This window comes from Eutrema salsugineum, unplaced genomic scaffold (assembly GCF_000478725.1).
Source record: "Eutrema salsugineum unplaced genomic scaffold, Eutsalg1_0 scaffold_9, whole genome shotgun sequence".
In the NCBI taxonomy this organism is placed as follows: domain Eukaryota; kingdom Viridiplantae; phylum Streptophyta; class Magnoliopsida; order Brassicales; family Brassicaceae; genus Eutrema; species Eutrema salsugineum.
Genome location: NW_006256342.1, coordinates 2,330,730 through 2,348,562, shown reverse-complemented (window position 1 = coordinate 2,348,562; position 17,833 = coordinate 2,330,730). Strand labels below are relative to the sequence as shown.

Below are 17,833 nucleotides of genomic sequence, written 5' to 3'. Positions count from 1 at the left end.
GTGATGCAAAATCACTAAAATAGGAATGAAGTGTAAACAAATTATAGTTTGTTGTGGACAGGGATAATGATTAATGAACAATAAATCTTAGAGTTAAAGCAAAGGTTTAATTAGGGTATATGCGAACAGATTTATAATTCTTTAAGTAAACAAATTAAAGTACGATGTGAGGGATTAACTAAAAATTTAGAGAATGATATACCATACATGTATTCGAATAAAACGAAGGTTCAGTGAGGGTATTATTGTAAATCAGGAAAGATGATTATATTTTGTGAAGCTAGATAGATTTAGAGTTTTGAGGTGGAGAGAGGGATTACTGATTAGGGACAAAACAAGAGAAATATCAAAAAAATATCTTAGAAATTAAGGAAAGGTTTGGTGAGCGTAAGTATCATACTAAGCAATGTCTGGTCCATAAATTGCCCTGCTAACGCCATTCCTTCACTCACATTCCAAAATCATTCGCTCTCTGTAATAATGGCAACGGAGAAAAGCAAGATTCTGGTGATCGGAGGAACTGGTTACATCGGAAAGTTCATCGTCGCAGAAAGCGCGAAATCCGGCCACCAAACATTCGCTCTCGTCAGAGAAGCTTCTCTCTCCGATCCCGTCAAGGGTAAAATCGTCCAGAGTTTCAAAGATCTCGGCGTCACAGTACTACATGTACGTTTGAAACTCTACTTCTCTACTAGTTTAATGTAGTTAAGACGGTTCCATGTCTGTGTTAAACTTAAACTATACGTTGATTTGATCGTTTGGTATGGGCAGGGAGATGTGAACGATCACGAGAGCCTCGTCAAGGCAATAAAACAGGTCGATGTGGTGATATCTACTATTGGAAGCATGCAAATCTTGGATCAAACCAAGATCATTTCCGCCATTAAAGAAGCTGGTAACGTCAAGGTTAGTATTTGATTCAAACCCATTCTTACATATAGCAATCCGATATATATGATCTGATGAATGGGCATACATATCCAATCGTTCAACAGTCTCATACTAGATTTGTTGTCGTTGTTGTTTTGCAGAGATTCTTGCCGTCTGAGTTCGGGACAGACGTAGACAGAACAAGTGCGGTTGAGCCAGCGAAATCGGCATTTGCAGTGAAGATTGAGATCAGGAGAGCCATAGAAGCACAAGGCATACCATACACTTACGTTGTTAACAATTGCTTTGCCGGTTACTACTTGCCTACATTGGTTCAGTTCGAGCCCGGTCTCACTTCTCCTCCTAGAGACAAAGTCACCATTTTGGGCGATGGAAATGCCAAAGGTTTACACTTTAAGTCCAATAGAGAAAAATTGGATCTCAAAACAAGGAACAAAATTTTCTTAATATAATAATTGGTTTTTGCAGCTGTGATCAACAAGGAGGAAGATATTGCTGCTTACACGATCAAAGCAGTGGATGATCCAAGGACTCTTAACAAAATCCTCTACATTAATCCTCCTAAGAACACTTTGTCAATGAATGAAATCGTTAGCCTGTGGGAGAACAAGATCGGCAAGTCTCTTGAGAAGACTTACATCTCAGAGGAACAAGTGCTCAAAAGCATCCAAGGTTTTGTATCATTCACAAAGAGTTTTTTTTTTTCAAAGTAGTTTTATTACTTACCGCCTATTTTCCCATTAACTAGCTAGCTGAACTAATAAAAATATGTTTTTTTTTTTTGCTTTTGGCAGAGTCTCCGGTTCCCATCAATGTTCTTCTGTCGATAAACCACTCGGTGTTTGTGAAGGGAGATCAGACCAATTTTACTATAGAGCCTTCGTTTGGTCTTGAAGCATCTGAACTTTACCCTGATGTCAAGTACACGAGTATCGACGAGTATCTCAGTCACTTCGCTTGAGAATTTTCGTGAATATTCGCCTAATTTACCATGACCATGACCATGATCCGGGTTTGTGTATTGTAAGAATAAAAAGCGGTTCTTGTTAATAGTGAAGATTGTTTATGTGTGTGTTTATGTCTAATCACAGAGTTTGTATCACCTCTACTTACGATCTTTCTATGAAACATGAATTTGTATTAATAATTATCCATTAATGTCCAACTCTGTGGAGCTCTTGAGATCAGAGATAGCATACATGGCTAGAGTCTATAAAACTCTGCGGATTCCGCTTATCAGAAACCAATTGGAATCGATAACCATAACTAAGGTGGATAATTGTGGCCTTTTGGGTAAGTAGCTCTTCGGTTTGGTTTTGTTTTGTTGGTTGGTAATTAGTCGTTTGTCTCGTTGGTTTTCTGTTTATAGTAAAAGAAACAATTTTATGTATCTAGACTTCTAGTAGGAAACAGAACATAGTTGGAGTATAAAGAAAACTTTAAACATTAAATTCACGCGGGAAATTCTTGAAAGAGAGGAAAAAACCTTTTGTAAAACTTTCTAATATAGTGAGTGAATTCAAGATCTACTCGATATCGAATCGTTCCCGCATGCATTAAATACTTTCTCAAATTTAGGGAATAGATGCAGCTAGAGGCTTATCGGCGAGACGTTAATTCCCTACGACGGCGTTTAAAACTGGACCTTCTAGCTGCGAATCTATTATGGGCCATTTTAATGGGCCGAAACGATGGACTTTTTTCACATATAAATTTGCTAAAAAGAAAGAACAGCGAAGTAAGCATGTGGCTGGGTGTGAATAATGGAATATGCAATGCATATGGCTGAGAGGAGATTCTCTCAGAGTCCAGAGACTACTTTTAGTAAGAAAGTAGTAACTGAAAACACTTTAAACATGTAGATACATTGGAATAGCCATGGCAGATTAGGTTTCATGATGCCAATGGCCTATCGAAAAGCTTGATATATACATTATTTATTCAATAAAAGATCGAAAATAATGACGGTATATGTATGTATCGTGGGCTCCATTTTTGTGCTTTGACTGACATTATTAGATTCTCGATCTTAAAGCATTCGTTTACTTTTTTTTTCTTCTCAAAAGCTTAATTGACCCTAGATTTATACAGTTAGATCTCAATTGCATAAAAGCTTACCATCATTTAATGTGTGAACTCTAAAGCAATCATCTGTACGTCACATGCCAAGTGTTAATACTTAATAGTTAATACCAATGAAAAATTGAGGCTTTCCGAAATTAAATTGAAAAAATTGTATGTTCCTACAAAAAAAATTGTATGCTCCTAGTTCCTACATGCAATTGTATGTTACGCATTTATAGTGTGCATGTTTGTGAATTTCTATTTAACTACCAATTGGTAACTAGTGAAATAAGTATATATACAGTACTAGATTTAGTTTATGTGAAAATGTCGAGATGTTCTTTCAGTGATGATTTTCTTAACCGAATTATATATCTAGATTAGATATATGCTTCAAATCTACTGAATTATGATACCTTGTGGATGTTGTTTAATTACTTGTTAAGTTCGAATTTCACATATTCTTAGTTTTTTTTTAATAAAAAAAACTTGTATTTGTATTCTAATTAGGCGTTTGATGTGTCCGTACGTTATAAATTGCATGTACTTTTCAAATGTTAACTTATGAGTACAATTTTTCTACATAATTATGCGCAAAGAGGTCAACATCACACACACACTCTTACACATGGATGTCGTTACTTTTTTTTCTTTTTTTTTCTTGAGATGTCATTTCCGTTTGGATTCTTATTACTCCTAATCATAATTTAAATCAATGCATAGTTTGGAAAACGAATTATCAACAACTATATATGTCGTTCGTTGGCGCATTATAATAGTATCATTAGGTGATCAGTGATCACTAAATATATTATTTCATGTCACTTGTAGACCACTACCCGATACAAAATGTCTCTTTGATGTTTCTTTAAGTAAACAATCTAACTTTATTTTGCGCTCTATATTCTGAAGGGAACAAGAACAATAAACCTGTTGGAATTTCTAATATTTAGTTGTATAAAATACTTAAAGCGGTGATAGCAGGAACGATCTTGGAAATGGCGAAGAGTGTTTGGTTTTTATTCGATCTGTGAATATATTATGTTCATAGTATTTTGTCGATAACATATGAATTTTGTCCAGAAATGCATGACTTCTGGCTCCTGGTGATTGCCAGCAACTATGAAGCTGTGAATCATTACATTTTCTACCAAACGTGTGCATATATGGTCATTCAATTGATCAATTCATATACTTGGTCCAAATATATATGTGTGTGTAAATTTTTGTCGTACTTAACTTGGACCAGCCTGTGTAATATAAAGTTTTGGACCACATCCCAATACACACCAAGGGAAGTTTCAAATTAACATCATGAATGTGAGTCATATGACCAAATAAAACTATTGCAACTGTTGGCTTGTTTTCTGTTTTTTTTTTTTTTTTTTTCAAAATTTTGGAGTGCATGAATATTAATAATATATGTGGGGGGGGGGGGGGAAGTGTTTGTTTGAAATAAGAATATGTGGGAAGTTGTTGTGACAAAAATTCATGTCTTTGTATCAAAACCATGTGTGATCATTCGAGATAAAGACATACACAAAGGCTTAATATACACTTTTTTTTTTCCACCTAAAAACTACTTAAAGCTCAGACGTTGATCCGAAACTGACTTCCTTCTCGAGAAAGCCAATCGAGAGCCGTCGAGCCAAAGAAGTCGAACTCGCATCCTTGTGCCCTAGCTTGTTTAGCAAGAAAATTCGCGTAGACGTTATCCGCTCTAGAAATGCGCTTTAAGCTGAACGGAATGAAAAACCGTTGAAGGCTAGCAGTATCTTCAAGCTCAGAGGCAAAGGATGGCCACTCTGCGGGGTTATCCACCATGTTGACAAGGTCAGCGCAGTCCGAGACGAAGACAATCCGAGGCAGAGAGAGCTCCTTGAGGCATTCCATCGCCCAGAGCAAAGCTTCAAGTTCGGAGTGGAGGGGAGACGGGACCCTCCTAGAGGCTTTCAATCCCAAGTAAAGAAGGACACTCCCTTGCCGTAAACACCAGCCATAGCCACTAAAGGTGTCGGAGTCCTTCCATGATCCATCCAGAGAGCACACTAATTGGTTCGGCATAGGGGAGAATAGATCGCATTGGGGAATGCCCCGGTGCTGACTGGCTTCATCTTTGGCATTAGCCAAACTCCAAGCTGTAGCCTCTTGGACTGCGTGGTTAAGAGTGTCTCGAGGATCTTCATCAAAGTTATCAAAGACCTTCCGATTTTGGGCTTTCCACGTGAACCACAGGATCCACGGAAAGGCTTTAAGAGATTCTTCGGAGCATCCAACATCCTTTGCGCGCCAGAAGAGAAAGTCAAAGGATGCATATAAGGAAGAAGATGGGAACACCATCGGGGCCGATGGGATCGCGGAGAGGGCCCATAACTGGCGGGCTGGAGGGCATTCAAAGAGTATATGATGGATCGTTTCCTCTCCCGTTCCACAACGGGGACAATCTCCATCTCTTGCGATATGTCGAAGGAGGAGACGATGATTAGTTGCCACACCTCCCGAAAGGCATTGCCACATGAAATGCATGAGCTTTCGTGTAGTTTAATTTTCCAAACTTGTGTCGTGAGTGCGGAGAGACTCGGTCCCTGAACAGGGGGCCACAAGTAAGGCGAGACAGGGATCTCGCGACAAGGTATCCGGTTCTGACCGTGTATATGCCGGATTTGGTGAGCGGCCAATTATAGCCGTCTCTCGAGACTGAGCGGCTCGGACGTATCCCTTGAATCAGGGTAATTTCCTCCGGAGGGAAAAGTTCTTGTAAAAGCTCCGTCTTCCATTGCTTTGTCTCAAAATCTATCAGGGCATTGACGTAGAGCAGGGGGTCTCTTGGTTCACCAGTTCCTCTCGGGGGTCTAGCCGGTGAATCCGGGATCCATGGTTCTGTCCACACACATGTATCGAAGCCAGAACCAATGATCTTTCTAATATTTGAGCGCAGAAGGGGTTGAGCCGCCATGATGCTTCTCCACCCGTAGGATGGACGGTTTGACACTGATATTTCCAAGGGACTACAATATTTGTAGTATCTTCCTTTCAGGATTCTACTTAACAGGGAATTGGGAAACCGTAGAAATCTCCACAATTGCTTACCCAAAAGTGCGATGTTAAAATCCTCCAAGTTCCGAAATCCTAACCCTCCTTCGTCCAAACTAGTACAAACCTTGTCCCATGCTAGCCAATGAATTCCCCCACCATTTATCTTGGTACTCCACCAGAAGTTCGCGATGGCGCTGTTTAATTTTGAGCGAATAGCTTTTGGAAGAAGATAGCACGACATTACATATGTCGGAAGTGCCTGAGCTTGAGACTTGATCAAAATCTCCTTGCCTCCTTTAGAAAGGAGCTTAGCTGACCATGAATTAGCACGACTTTGAAGCCGGTCTCTCACGAAGGCAAAGACTTGAACCTTTGATCCTTGAATCTTCTCCGGAAGACCGAGATACATCCCCATTCCTCCTTCTTGGGTAATCCCGAGGATATCTTTGATTTCCAGTCTATTTTGAGTGGGGACATGATTTCCAAACATTAGGGATGATTTTGCATAGTTGATTTTTTGTCTGGAAGACTCACCATACGAGTGGTTGATATCAATAACTTCTTTGCATTGGTTGGTATCTGCCTTGCAGAAGAAAAGGCTGTCGTCAGCGAAGAGGAGATGGGACGTCGCCAGACTTTCTCGAGCAATACGAATCCCTTGAATTTTCCGGCCTCCTCCGCCCTCCTCAGCTGAGCTATCAGAGCTTCCGTGCACAAAATGAATAGATGGGGCGATATCGGGTCTCCTTGACGGATCCCCCGTGTAGGTTTAATGCTCCCTCTCGGAACTCCGTTGACAATAATCTTGTATGAAACAGACGAAATGCAGAACATTATCCACTTAATCCAACGAGGGTCAAAGCCCATTTTCTCCATCAAAGACTTCAGAAAGTTCCACTCAACCCGATCATATGCTTTGCTCATGTCCGTCTTGATAGCCAGCTTAATATACACTTTTATAACGCCACTTGTTTTCTAGTAAAATTTGATCCCTTCTCCTTTTTTTTTCCGATTTTAGTTTTCTTTTTTTTGCATGATTTGTATGAAGACCAAATTTTATTACAACATCTTAGGATACCAAACCTCAATATATCATCATAATAAAACCAAAAGAAAAATCATCACATCACACTCAAAGAAAAGAATCAGACTCAAATAAAATGTGTTGAGCTAAGCGTATAGATAGAATTCAAGACCGGGGCAGCAGTTAATTATACATCATCACAAACAATTCCCAACTAATTTTATTTGGGTGCAAATCATAACTTGTATGTCATTCTAACATTTTGTAACCATAATATTCTTACATTTACAAAATAAAACTGTGACAATTTGACAACAGGCAAGAGCCTAATAATGTTTAACGGTCGCCAGGGTACAGAAAATCATAGCTTTTCACTATGCTACTTTCCGAAGATACCCTTATGATATTTTATGGACTACTGATGACAGCTTGGATATATTTGTCTTTTCAACATATATAGGCAAAAAACCATTTGGATATTCGTAAAGCATATGTACATTTTTTTGTTTATACTCTTATGGTATCATACAAAAAAAAAGCTTATAGTCAAGATGGACTACTAGTAGTGTTATATATATTAGCTGGCTGCTAATACGTAGTTTGCTAATATTAAAGTATCATGATGGTTCTAATGTACTTTTTTTTTGGGTCACCAAGTTCTACTGTAGATTTGAGTGTTATTTCCTCTAAATATACCAAAAAAGGCTATAATATTGTACGGACCCTCAAAAATGTACAACACCAATATCTCTTGACGACGTATTACGTATATATATATATATATATATAATAAACTGTAGAAAATAACAAGCAATTAAAACAAATGAGCAGAAAGACAAAATTGAGGTATGACAAGACATTATTACATGTTTTCTCTGTATTGCAAACTAATAAAAAGAAAGATTGGCGTGTGAAATAGTTTTGATTTGACACAATTTATACTCCTACTCCCCATTAAAATAAAACACACAAAGACAGATTAATGACTCGCCTATCAATTTATATATGTGCACAGTAATATTAAGAAATGGTAAGGCATCTTATTAAAGTATTAATGAAAGAGATTGACCGACACATATTAACGTTAATTTGGTTATTGTTGTTGTACTACCTTAGCAATGATAATAATCTCGCGATATATACAGTTCTCAATTATTTACGGACAGTTACTATTATTTTGTTCACGCGCTTTTTCGAATTATTTATCTATATTTATTAGTATGTTTTTAATCTAGGCAGAAAAAAAACAGCTCATAGCTCTCACTCTCATCTCTCTCTCTCTCTCTAGCTCTCTCTTTAGCTCTGCAGATTTTTCGTCTGCAAAGAGGGAAAAACCAGAGAGAGCGACAAAATAGGAAGAGATCAGTGCTAAGAAGGAACTGTAATCAGAAACCCTAACAAAAGGCCTTTTATCTCCTTCCTTTCAATCCCAGAAATGGAGTACGACAAGTCTCCCGCTGCTACTACTTTCTCCAGGAAGATGAGTAACCGTACCCATAGCCTTAGCTTTAGCGCCAATGCCGTATACGACGGCGTTTTTGCTTCTCCGGCGAGTACTAAATCTCCTCTGGTTGATTACAGCGAGATTTTCCGAGCCTCGGGTCCTTCTCCGTCGTCGATTCCGTTTCTCGATGTCCCTGAGCTTAACGGTGGTAAGGTTAAGGTCGATGTTCGGAGTTCCAATCTCGATTACTCTTCGGTTTTTGGAGGCTTTGGAGCTTGCGATTTCGCTTTTACCCCCAAGGAAGTGATCATCAAGTCTCCAAGGAAAACCGCCAAAAACGATGATAAAAGGTAATTTATCTACTCGTTTCTCCGCTTAAACCTTAACCTTAAAGGATATCAAGGGTTCTTCATTTTTCCTTTCGACACACACTGAATCAGAGCTGATTCTGCTTTCCTTACACTAGGCTGTTCATAGTTTCAGCTCTCTGTAGTTGTGATGAGTTGAATCTGTGTGGAATTTTATAGAGGTTTTGCTGGAGACTCTTCTGAGAGCTACACCATTGAATAGTGGAACACTGGTCTCTGTTGTTGAGCTTTTGCTTGTTTCCCAATGTGTAGGAATCGTAGGAAAGGTGGAAGCTCTTCTGATGTTCCTCTTTGCAACGAGGCCAAGAATCTAAATTCGTCACCTGAAATGATTAGGATGAAGCACTCTGATTTATCACATCACCAGACCGGCCAGCGCAATGAAAATGGGACTACTCATCCTAGTCAGGTCCCCACTGTGGCTGGTCCTACTCAACTGGTTGATAACATGAGTCCGTTGCAGAAGAATGAAAGTAAAACACCTGTTCCGTCAGTTGAGAAGAAGCCATGTAGTGTGGGTGTTGAGGAAGTCAAGGCTTCTAGGAAGCGGAGTTCTAAAACTGAGGTAGGTTCCGAGAAACTCATTGGTCGAAATGAATGCAGTATGCGTGATAACTCCACGTGCAAGACCGATTCTAGTGCTGAACATCTGGATGTGAAACCACCTTCAAGCTTGCATCGTGTAGGCAATGGTGAAAATGGAGCTTCTGAAAGATTAATGGGATTGAAGTTGGGGATTTCAGGAAGGTTTCAAACTGAAGATGATGATTCTCCAGGTTCACCTTCATACTTTGATGCTGAAACAGATGTAAACTCGTCTGCTGCTGAGTCTTCTGCGGCATTGAAAAAGGCTATTGAAGAGGCTCAAGTAAGAATGAATATTGCAAAACAAATGATGGAAAGGAAAAAGTCAGGCTTTCGCAGTTCTGCAAAACCGAAATCTTGTGATGAACCTAAAGTTGAGATTAAAGAGGACATAACAGTTGAAGGAATAACAGAAGAAATCAGAGACAACAATTCTCAAATACTAGGTGAATTGGTAAACTCTTCTGAACAGTCTTGTTCAAACGAGGGAGATCAGCATGCAAAAAGAGCAAGGAAGCTGTGGGAAGTTCCTGAAGGAATTTTAAAACCTACCTCAGACCATACGCGGGAAGAGCTTGAAGAGCAAGAACTGGTAAAGATGGAAGAGGAACATGCAAGAAGAGATCGAAAACACTGGGAATTACCTGGAGGGATATTCAAATCAGTTATGAATAGTAAGCAGCAGGAGCCAGAAAACCTTGCACCAGCCAAACCTGAAACTGATATGAAACAAGAGGTGCAACCATTGACTGAAAATCCCTTCTATACATTTGGACAGCTTGGTAGTAAAATAAAATGTGTTGTAGAGGCCTTCACGGGGAGCAAGGTTTCACAAAAGGATGAGCCACAGGTAATAGAAAAGGAAAATTCTATCCTTCCTCAATTGGTTCAAGGTGAACAAAGTGACTCACATGAGATGTTACCTGCTACAAGGGAAGTGGAAGAGACCCCGCAAGAAACTGAGAGTAAGAGAAAAACTAAAATAGAGGAGAAATCTGAATCTATAATGTGTACTTTGGCAGAGGGGTGTTCTCAGAAGATGGATCGAGAAACAGGATGGCAGGTTGAAAGTGCTTGCGAGTTCGAAGATGGATCCAAGTTTGCTGTAAAAGATGTCCAAGAAAACCCTGACCCAACTTACAATTTTCTAGATCGGGAAGGTGAGAAGGAAATAGTCTCTAGGCCGCAGGAGATATTTGTTGGTCCTGATGATACCAATACATATGTAAAGGAAGTGGAAGTGTTCCCAACACCTGATCAGAGTTTGAGTAAAACTCAGTGCGATGAAAGTGTTGGAACTATGGTGTCTTTTGCCACAGAAAATACTCCTGAGCCAGGAAATATACACGAGGAGACAGGGCACAAGGCTCCCAGGCGAAGAAGAGTTTGGAAGACCTCTGAAGACGTCTATAATATGATAAAGGCTCCGAAGGGAAATAACAGGCCCTGGCAGCTAGAAAGTGGGGAAACAGAAACAACTCAGAGGTCATTTCAAATGGAAGGTGTAAAGATCCGTGATCCTAGCGAGGAAACAGAAAGCACATCTGAGCAAGCTAATGATTCAGGATTGCAAGAAAATTGGACCGTTCTTAAACAAATGTTTAGACAGATGTTTCAGACAGCAGATACGACAAAGGGCGAGGATGAAACTTATTGCTTACTGGAATCTGAAAAGGAGTATATTGATATCCATCAAAAAGCTGGAGATGAGAATGGAAAAGAACCTGCAGAGACTTCTTACTGCCAGACGACTGGTACAAATATATATGAACAGAATGAAGTGGAGACGGAGTATGAAGCCTACGCACATACAAGAGAAAATGAAGACTTGGAGTCGGCACAAGAAAGATACTATAGAGAAGAGGATGGTAGAGTAGAAGTGCAAGGAAAAACGTCTTTGGTCCGTGAACTGATTGGAGAAGAGCTAAAGGCCACTGGAATGGCTAGCGACCAAGAAGGTGAAGATGTACCGGAAGTATTTCAAGAATCTGGCTGGGATCAAGGATTTTCTGAACTTGATGAGATAAACGAGCGGGCTGAAATTCTTGAATATGATCGTAGTGAAACGGACTCAAATAAATCTGACGAGATGTTTGAGCAAAGGCGGGAACTAGCAGACGAAATCAAGATCGACGGTAGTATAGATACTGACACCAGCAGGTCATCTTTTGAAATAAGACAAGGTGATTCATATGCTGAGGAGGTTGGCGTTGAGCAAGATCTCAGTGATCAATTCCATGAAAAAAACAGTGCTGCTAGCAGCACAGAAGAGCACGTTGAAGAAATAGATTCTGATTCAATTCAAAGTGGTTGGAGTGTTGTAGAGGATGACGACAAAATCAAGTCTTATGTGGAGGTAAGTTTGGCTGGTCATCTGCAGGATCAAGGAGCAAGCAAGCCTGAAGAATTGGAGGAAACCAAAGAAGAAGCTGATGAAATGAAAACAAGTCTTGGTGAAGGGAACAATGAAAATAAGACAGAACAAGAGCACCCGTTGGAGAGTCAAAAGGAGGGAGTAGATAGAAGCAATGTAGAACCAGCTGAGTCTTCCTGTTGTTTGCCCAAAGGAGACGAAAAGATTGACGCAGCAACAGATAGAAACATAAAAGACAATGAGGGAGTGGATAGTTGTCGATCATCTACGGAAGAAGAGGGAGATGCTACTTCTGATGCTTCACAAAACGAAGCTGAGCGAGTTGAGAAACATCTGAAAAAGAAAGATGAAGCAAAAGAGAAAGAACGAGAGAGAGAGAAGGAGAGATTTATGGTAGAAAGAGCTATCCGTGAAGCCCGGGAAAGGGCGTTTGCTGATGCTAGGGAAAGGGCGGGAAAAGCCGCAATGGAGAAAGCAAAGGCAGGAGTGCCCCGAAGAGGGACTTTTGAGGTTCCAAAGAGATCAGAGAAGGGATCTGTTGAGGTAAATGATAAGTTATCATCAGCTGAGAAGGTTTCAATGCAAGCCAAACTCAGAGCCGAGCGTGCTGCTGTAGAAAGAGCACTCTCTGAGGCCAGAGAACGTGCCCTAGAAAAAGCATTATCTGGTAAGTCAGCTGCTTCTCAAACAAGAAGTTATGGTGGCAGCAAGTCATTTGGCTCTTCTGGTGATAGACGAGGCCCCTCATCTTCTGTGAGTTTCAACCCCTCTTTTCTTATAAAGACTCTCCATTCAACTTATCTGCCATAGCTCTCATGTAATATTGTGATCCGTGAAATACTTTAGCAGGGGACAGAGAACAAAAATTCGGGTCCTTCAAGTTCTTCAAACCAGACTGGTAGGTTTCTGTAGATGTATATATTTTCGTTTCCAGGATGTTTGATCTACACACTGACCTGTACATATCGATTTGCTTGATGAAGCCAAAGGTGAGCCAATCCAGAGATGTAAAGCTAGATCTGAGAGACATCATAGAACATCTGAACGTGCGGTATGTACACCATCTGTTCATCTGTATATAGTATAATCCCAGTTTCTCTTCTAAAACATGTTCGTGTGATGTCATCATTCCAGGCAGAGGCTCTTGCAGAGAAGAAACTTCGTGATCTCAAGGCCCAGAAAGAGCAGGCAGAGAGAAATGTATTCCACATAATCGTTAGCATCAGATAATTCTCATAAATATGGTCATTGAAATTTGGTTGCGCTAATCCTTCTTCTCTAATTGAAATTGCAGAGGCTCGCGGAATCTCTTGATGCTGATGTCAAACGGTGGTCGAATGGAAAGGAAAGCAACTTGCGGGCACTGCTCTCAACACTCCAATATGTAACTGTTTTCCCTCATTTGTTCCATAGTTATCAAACTCTTTCTTGAATCAGAGGATCAGTCTTTTAACGATTATTGTCCTGTGGTTTTTGATGATTTGCAGATCCTTGGAGCAGAGAGTGGATGGAAACCAATTCCTCTCACTGATCTTGTGTCAAGTGCTTCTGTGAGAAAAGCTTACCGAAAGGCAACTCTTTACGTTCATCCCGACAAGCTTCAACAACGTGGCGCATCCACACAACAGAAGTACATTTGCGAGAAGGTTTTTGACCTTCTCAAGGTTTGGCTCTCTCCCTCTCTCTCTATCTCTTCGATATATCAGTTCCACTTGCTTGAGTTACATCCTTAAGCAAAACAGTCTCTAACTGGCTTCTTTCTGATTCTACAGGAAGCATGGAACAAATTTGGTGCAGACGAACGATAACTAAGATGGTGTGAACCTTCGGATCTTCCTTTACCCCTAATATCAAAAGTCACCCTGCAATTTAGAACTAACCATCCCCAAGAACAGGAACGAGCTATGATATGGGATGAAGACAGATCTAGAGATGTAATAACCAAGAAATAAATATTTGTATCCATGAGGTCATACATATAGAAAAGAAGCTCATTCTTATTCCCAGCTAAACCATCCACAATAATTTATTCATCAAGGTTTCTCAAACTAGTGTTAATAATAATAGTACATTAAGTCAATGGCACACAAGCAAACGCGTGATAGAGCTAAGATAACAAAGGGGCGGTTTAAAAGCCGAGCAAATGAAGCATAATCGCATTTTGGGCATGCATGCGATTCTCCGCCTGTGGGAAGACAATGGAATAAGGAGCCTCCACGACTCCATTGGTCACCTCGACTCCTCTTTCTGCAGGCAAACAATGCATGAAATAGGCTTTTGGACCAGCCAACTTCATAAGTGCTTCATCCACCTACAATTGAATATAATAGATAACCGTGAATCCGTGTACTTTAGTAAGATACCCAATATTGTACCGAAACTAAGCCACAGAGACTTTCATATAAGAAAGAAATATGGTACCTGGAATCCTTGGAATGCTTTACGGCGGTATTCAGCTTCATCCTTTTGCCCCATACTGGCCCATACGTCTGAGTACACAACATCAGCTCCAATGACAGCTTCTTTAGGGTCATTGATGATCTCTATCTTACTTAATCCAGCTTGTTCTGCCTTCAAAACTCTTTCTTTGTCTGGTTCAAACCCTTTTGGGCAAGCGCAGACAAAATGGAAAGGGATAACGGATGCCAACTCTAACCATGAGTGGACCATATTGTTCCCATCTCCAACATAGACGACCTGAAGTTTGTTGAACCAATGTCAGTAAAGATAACTTTTTCTGTGTGAACATAGAATATGAGATCATCACACTAGTTGTGCTTTATTTTGCAGATGATTTTGAAATGGATAATCTTTGATGTCCAGAGTATATGCACTAATCATGGGTTTGTTTCTGTTTTCTTAATGGTTTGAGTAACATGCATCTACTACCTAATCTACCGCTGACGGAAGTTAAGGAAAGTACATAGTAGCATGCAGCTGGCGACAAGGTTAACTAACCTTTGTCCCTTCAACTTGACCAATGTGCTCAATCATTGTGAGGGCATCGGCCATGATTTGGCAAGGATGGTTATGATCTGTGAGACCATTGACAACTGGTACGCTCGAGTAGTTAGCCAAATCAAGAATGTCCTGAAAAAGAAGTAGATTCAAGTTCCGTCATTCAGCTTTCCGAAATTAGAAGGAAGTGCAAACTTGAATCGAGATCAGTTGAAAAACGAATATTCATGCCACTAACACGACACTAAAACACAAATGAGAATGCAGTTAAAGTTCTGAGGGTAGAACAAGCCATAGCAATGTTTGTACACTTCTTATAGCGTTCCATCTAGTAGGTCCTTTAATAAAGCAATAAAAAAAACTCACCAGCATACCTGATGAGCAAATACACGGGCCATAATGATGTCATTATAGCGTGACAGAACACGAGCAACATCACGGGTTTCTTCCCGCTTACCCATCTGGATATCATTAGGTCCCAGATATAACGCATGGCCACCAAGCAAGAAAAACCCAGTCTCAAACGATACCCTGGTCCTCATGGACGGTTTTGCAAAGATCATTGACATAGACTTCCCTTTGAAAGGTAAATAATTCCTCTCCCCTGATTTCAACAGGGCTTTGACCTCTGAAGCCTTGTCTAAAATCTGCTTTATGGTCGCTGTGTCAAAATCATCTATGTGCAGAAAGTCCTTCAGGTCAGATTTTCCTGCAGAACGCAAACAAGAAGCAGGAAAGAGTTTTATTCTATAGTTCCGAAGACAACAAGAAGATATCTTTTTACCAAATGATGGTGTTCTGGATTAAGATATCATGCTCAGAGAAGAAATTTACGCTTAATCAAAATACGAAAATGGAAAGAATAACCTCACAAGTCACAATACTCGGGAAATAGATCTATACATGAAAGAAGCATAGCCAAGGAATTAAAAAAACTTGCGTACGTTCCTCAATAAATAGAGGCAAACAGTGTCAATTGACACACAATTTCTCATTTGCGAATATGCGAACATCAGACTAAAATGCTGATGAGTGGTGGAATTGAAACCTAGAATGGAGCTTCGTAGAATATGGTAAATTAGAGCGCCGAACTAGAAAATAAAGACAAAAACCTTTCACATCGGAAGTAGAAGGGGAAGTGACGGAGGAAGCTTGACAGGAGACACGAAGGCGGAGAGAGGAGAAGCTCGCCGGAGAAGTGAGTGATACGGCGGAGAATCTCCTGAGAGTAGTGCCGGGAAAGAAGGACGATGAAGAGGAGAGGGAAAGCGCCGGTGATCGGGGTGTCGAAACGTGAGAAGCCATAGCCGCCATCGTCTTAAGTCAGGTTGATGACTCTCTTCTTCACTGACACTGTTCTCTTTACCTTTATATCGCCTGCGACTCGGTTTCTCCGATGGGATTTTTGTTATTGGGCTTTATGAAGGCCCATCTTCGAACTTTTTGGGCTTGGACGCTCATTTTTTTACATAGGCAACTTGTGTTTTTTGTCCCACATCGATAACATGTTGTATAACTAAGTTTTTATGATGTTATATATAGTTCTCATTATTCAGAAATTCATACACAATAATTTTTATTCTTTTTTCTATTCACGATACATTATAAGCATGAAAGTCTTTTTTTATTTCAATATTAGAAAAAATTTAAAGACTATTTGTACTGATAAGGTGTTTTGAATAAAAATAAAAAAAAACAATGAATAAAAAAAGATTTAAATAAGGTGACTTTTACTAGATGTTTGGCATAACTAAGTTTTTGTAATGTTATATATTGTAATGTTATATATAGTTTTAACTAAGGTTTTTAACTAAGTTTTTGTAATAACTAAATATTTGTAATGTTATATATAGTTTTAACTAAGGTTTTTAATTAAGTTTTTGTAATGTTATATATAGTTTTAACTTTTAATTAAGTTTTTTAACTAAGTCTTTTGTAATGTTATATATAGTTTTCATTATTCACGGAATATATACAACAATGTATTTCATGAATAATGAGAGATATATAGCATTACAAAAACTTAATCATACTTATATCTTACTATATCTCACTGAATAATACCATTCCGCTTAAATATATTTATGATATGAGCCTTATAATAATATTATATTAATAATTTATAACATTATCTATTTCTCATATTTTTAAAGTTATTGTAACAAATGTCCCTATATTTATTTGTGTCGTATTAACCATTTTCATGTAAAACAGTACAAGATTTAAACATAACTTTTTTCTTCTAATCGATAATTACAAACTCAAAACTCAACAGAAAATAATTTGTACTGTTTTATATATGATTGGAAAAATTAACACATTTTCTGGAAGGTATTTTCTCTATAATACCTTTAAAATATGTTATTTATTACATAAATACCAAATATAATAATTAAAGCAAATTCATTACTAATTGACATAAAATAACTCAAAACGAAAATCCAATTAGAGTAAATAAAACAAACATTAAAACACATCAACAGGTTATTGAAAAAGTAAACGTTCGATTTTTAAAATAGAAATCCATTTTTGAAAATTATTGTTGAGTTATTTTCCCTTTTTTTTTCATGAGCCATCAACGAAGGTACAATTCTCCAAAAGCTGTCCACTTTATAATTCCTTTACAAAATTGTAACTTGGCTAATTTCTATTTGATTATGTTCCTCGGATTCATAGATTGTGTATATTGTTCCTTATACTACTACTTTTTTTAAGGTTTTAAAACCCATGGTGAACAAGGAATAAAATCATTCAAATTAAGTTTATAGATATTAAGGTAACTAAAACGTTTTAATATAGAAGACAAAAAACATGTGAAATCTACCATGTTCTAATAGATTTTTGAGTTTATGTATTTTTAAAGATTTCATATGTAGGCTCTTATATAAAGTTTATAAACACTTGGTAAATTTGTATAAAGTCGACAAGTTTTTTTTGCAGACTCCAATAGTCAGTTTCACACTCATTTCTAGAGAAGTTTATAGACATTCGGTAGACTTTCATAAAGTCTACAAATTTTCAGTAGACTTATGTAAAATTTACAACTCTTGGATAAACTTTAAAATCTAATCATGCAGACTAATTACAAG

General features: G+C 38.7%; 4 protein-coding genes across 5 annotated transcripts; 2 read left to right on the top strand and 2 right to left on the bottom strand.

Annotated features, from left to right (window-relative positions):
• The first annotated feature begins 319 nt into the window (after nt 1-319).
• LOC18008812 (isoflavone reductase homolog P3) lies at nt 320-2,052 on the top strand. The gene is made up of 5 exons (XM_006390261.2): nt 320-666; nt 772-906; nt 1,032-1,275; nt 1,360-1,563; nt 1,686-2,052. Exons 1-5 carry the CDS (start codon nt 481-483, stop codon nt 1,850-1,852), a joined length of 936 nt encoding a protein of 311 aa, XP_006390323.1. The 5' UTR covers nt 320-480; the 3' UTR covers nt 1,853-2,052.
• A 4,428-nt stretch (nt 2,053-6,480) lies between these two features.
• Nucleotides 6,481-6,915, bottom strand: LOC112082173 (uncharacterized mitochondrial protein AtMg01250-like). Its single transcript, XM_024149291.1, has one exon. It carries the CDS (start codon nt 6,913-6,915, stop codon nt 6,481-6,483), a length of 435 nt encoding a protein of 144 aa, XP_024005059.1.
• Nucleotides 6,916-8,263: 1,348 nt separating this feature from the next.
• LOC18008362 (auxilin-like protein 1) lies at nt 8,264-13,788 on the top strand. Of its 2 annotated transcripts, none has more exons than XM_024153373.1 (8): nt 8,264-8,809; nt 9,080-12,539; nt 12,636-12,684; nt 12,770-12,837; nt 12,921-12,986; nt 13,081-13,170; nt 13,274-13,450; nt 13,559-13,788. In XM_024153373.1, exons 1-8 carry the CDS (start codon nt 8,451-8,453, stop codon nt 13,592-13,594), a joined length of 4,305 nt encoding a protein of 1,434 aa, XP_024009141.1. In that variant the 5' UTR covers nt 8,264-8,450; the 3' UTR covers nt 13,595-13,788. The 2 variants fall into 2 exon arrangements, with proteins under 2 accessions (XP_024009141.1, XP_024009138.1); XM_024153370.1 differs by having other exon boundaries at nt 12,633-12,684.
• On the bottom strand, nt 13,764-16,089 carry LOC18008253 (ornithine carbamoyltransferase, chloroplastic). Its single transcript, XM_006390258.2, has 5 exons — nt 15,857-16,089; nt 15,119-15,453; nt 14,745-14,876; nt 14,208-14,483; nt 13,764-14,097 (listed from the first exon to the last, which is right to left on the bottom strand). The coding sequence occupies exons 1-5, from the start codon at nt 16,056-16,058 to the stop codon at nt 13,915-13,917; spliced, it is 1,128 nt and encodes a 375-aa protein (XP_006390320.1). The 5' UTR covers nt 16,059-16,089; the 3' UTR covers nt 13,764-13,914.
• Nucleotides 16,090-17,833: the final 1,744 nt, after the last annotated feature.

Bases quoted from the DNA above. Each gene is read 5' to 3' on its own strand.
- LOC112082173 (XM_024149291.1), bottom strand. From the start codon at position 6,915: ATGAGCAAAGCATATGATCGGGTTGAGTGGAACTTTCTGAAGTCTTTG.
- LOC18008362 (XM_024153370.1), top strand. From the start codon at position 8,451: ATGGAGTACGACAAGTCTCCCGCTGCTACTACTTTCTCCAGGAAGATG. The intron at 12,685-12,769 runs GTAGGTTTCTGT...TGCTTGATGAAG, and splicing joins AAGTTCTTCAAACCAGACTG to CCAAAGGTGAGCCAATCCAG. The intron at 13,451-13,558 runs GTTTGGCTCTCT...CTGATTCTACAG, and splicing joins AGGTTTTTGACCTTCTCAAG to GAAGCATGGAACAAATTTGG.
- LOC18008812 (XM_006390261.2), top strand. From the start codon at position 481: ATGGCAACGGAGAAAAGCAAGATTCTGGTGATCGGAGGAACTGGTTAC. The intron at 667-771 runs GTACGTTTGAAA...TGGTATGGGCAG, and splicing joins TCGGCGTCACAGTACTACAT to GGAGATGTGAACGATCACGA. The intron at 1,276-1,359 runs GTTTACACTTTA...TGGTTTTTGCAG, and splicing joins GGGCGATGGAAATGCCAAAG to CTGTGATCAACAAGGAGGAA.
- LOC18008253 (XM_006390258.2), bottom strand. From the start codon at position 16,058: ATGGCGGCTATGGCTTCTCACGTTTCGACACCCCGATCACCGGCGCTT. The intron at 15,454-15,856 runs GTTTTTGTCTTT...TGCGTTCTGCAG, and splicing joins TTCTACTTCCGATGTGAAAG to GAAAATCTGACCTGAAGGAC. The intron at 14,484-14,744 runs GTTAGTTAACCT...AACAAACTTCAG, and splicing joins GTCAAGTTGAAGGGACAAAG to GTCGTCTATGTTGGAGATGG.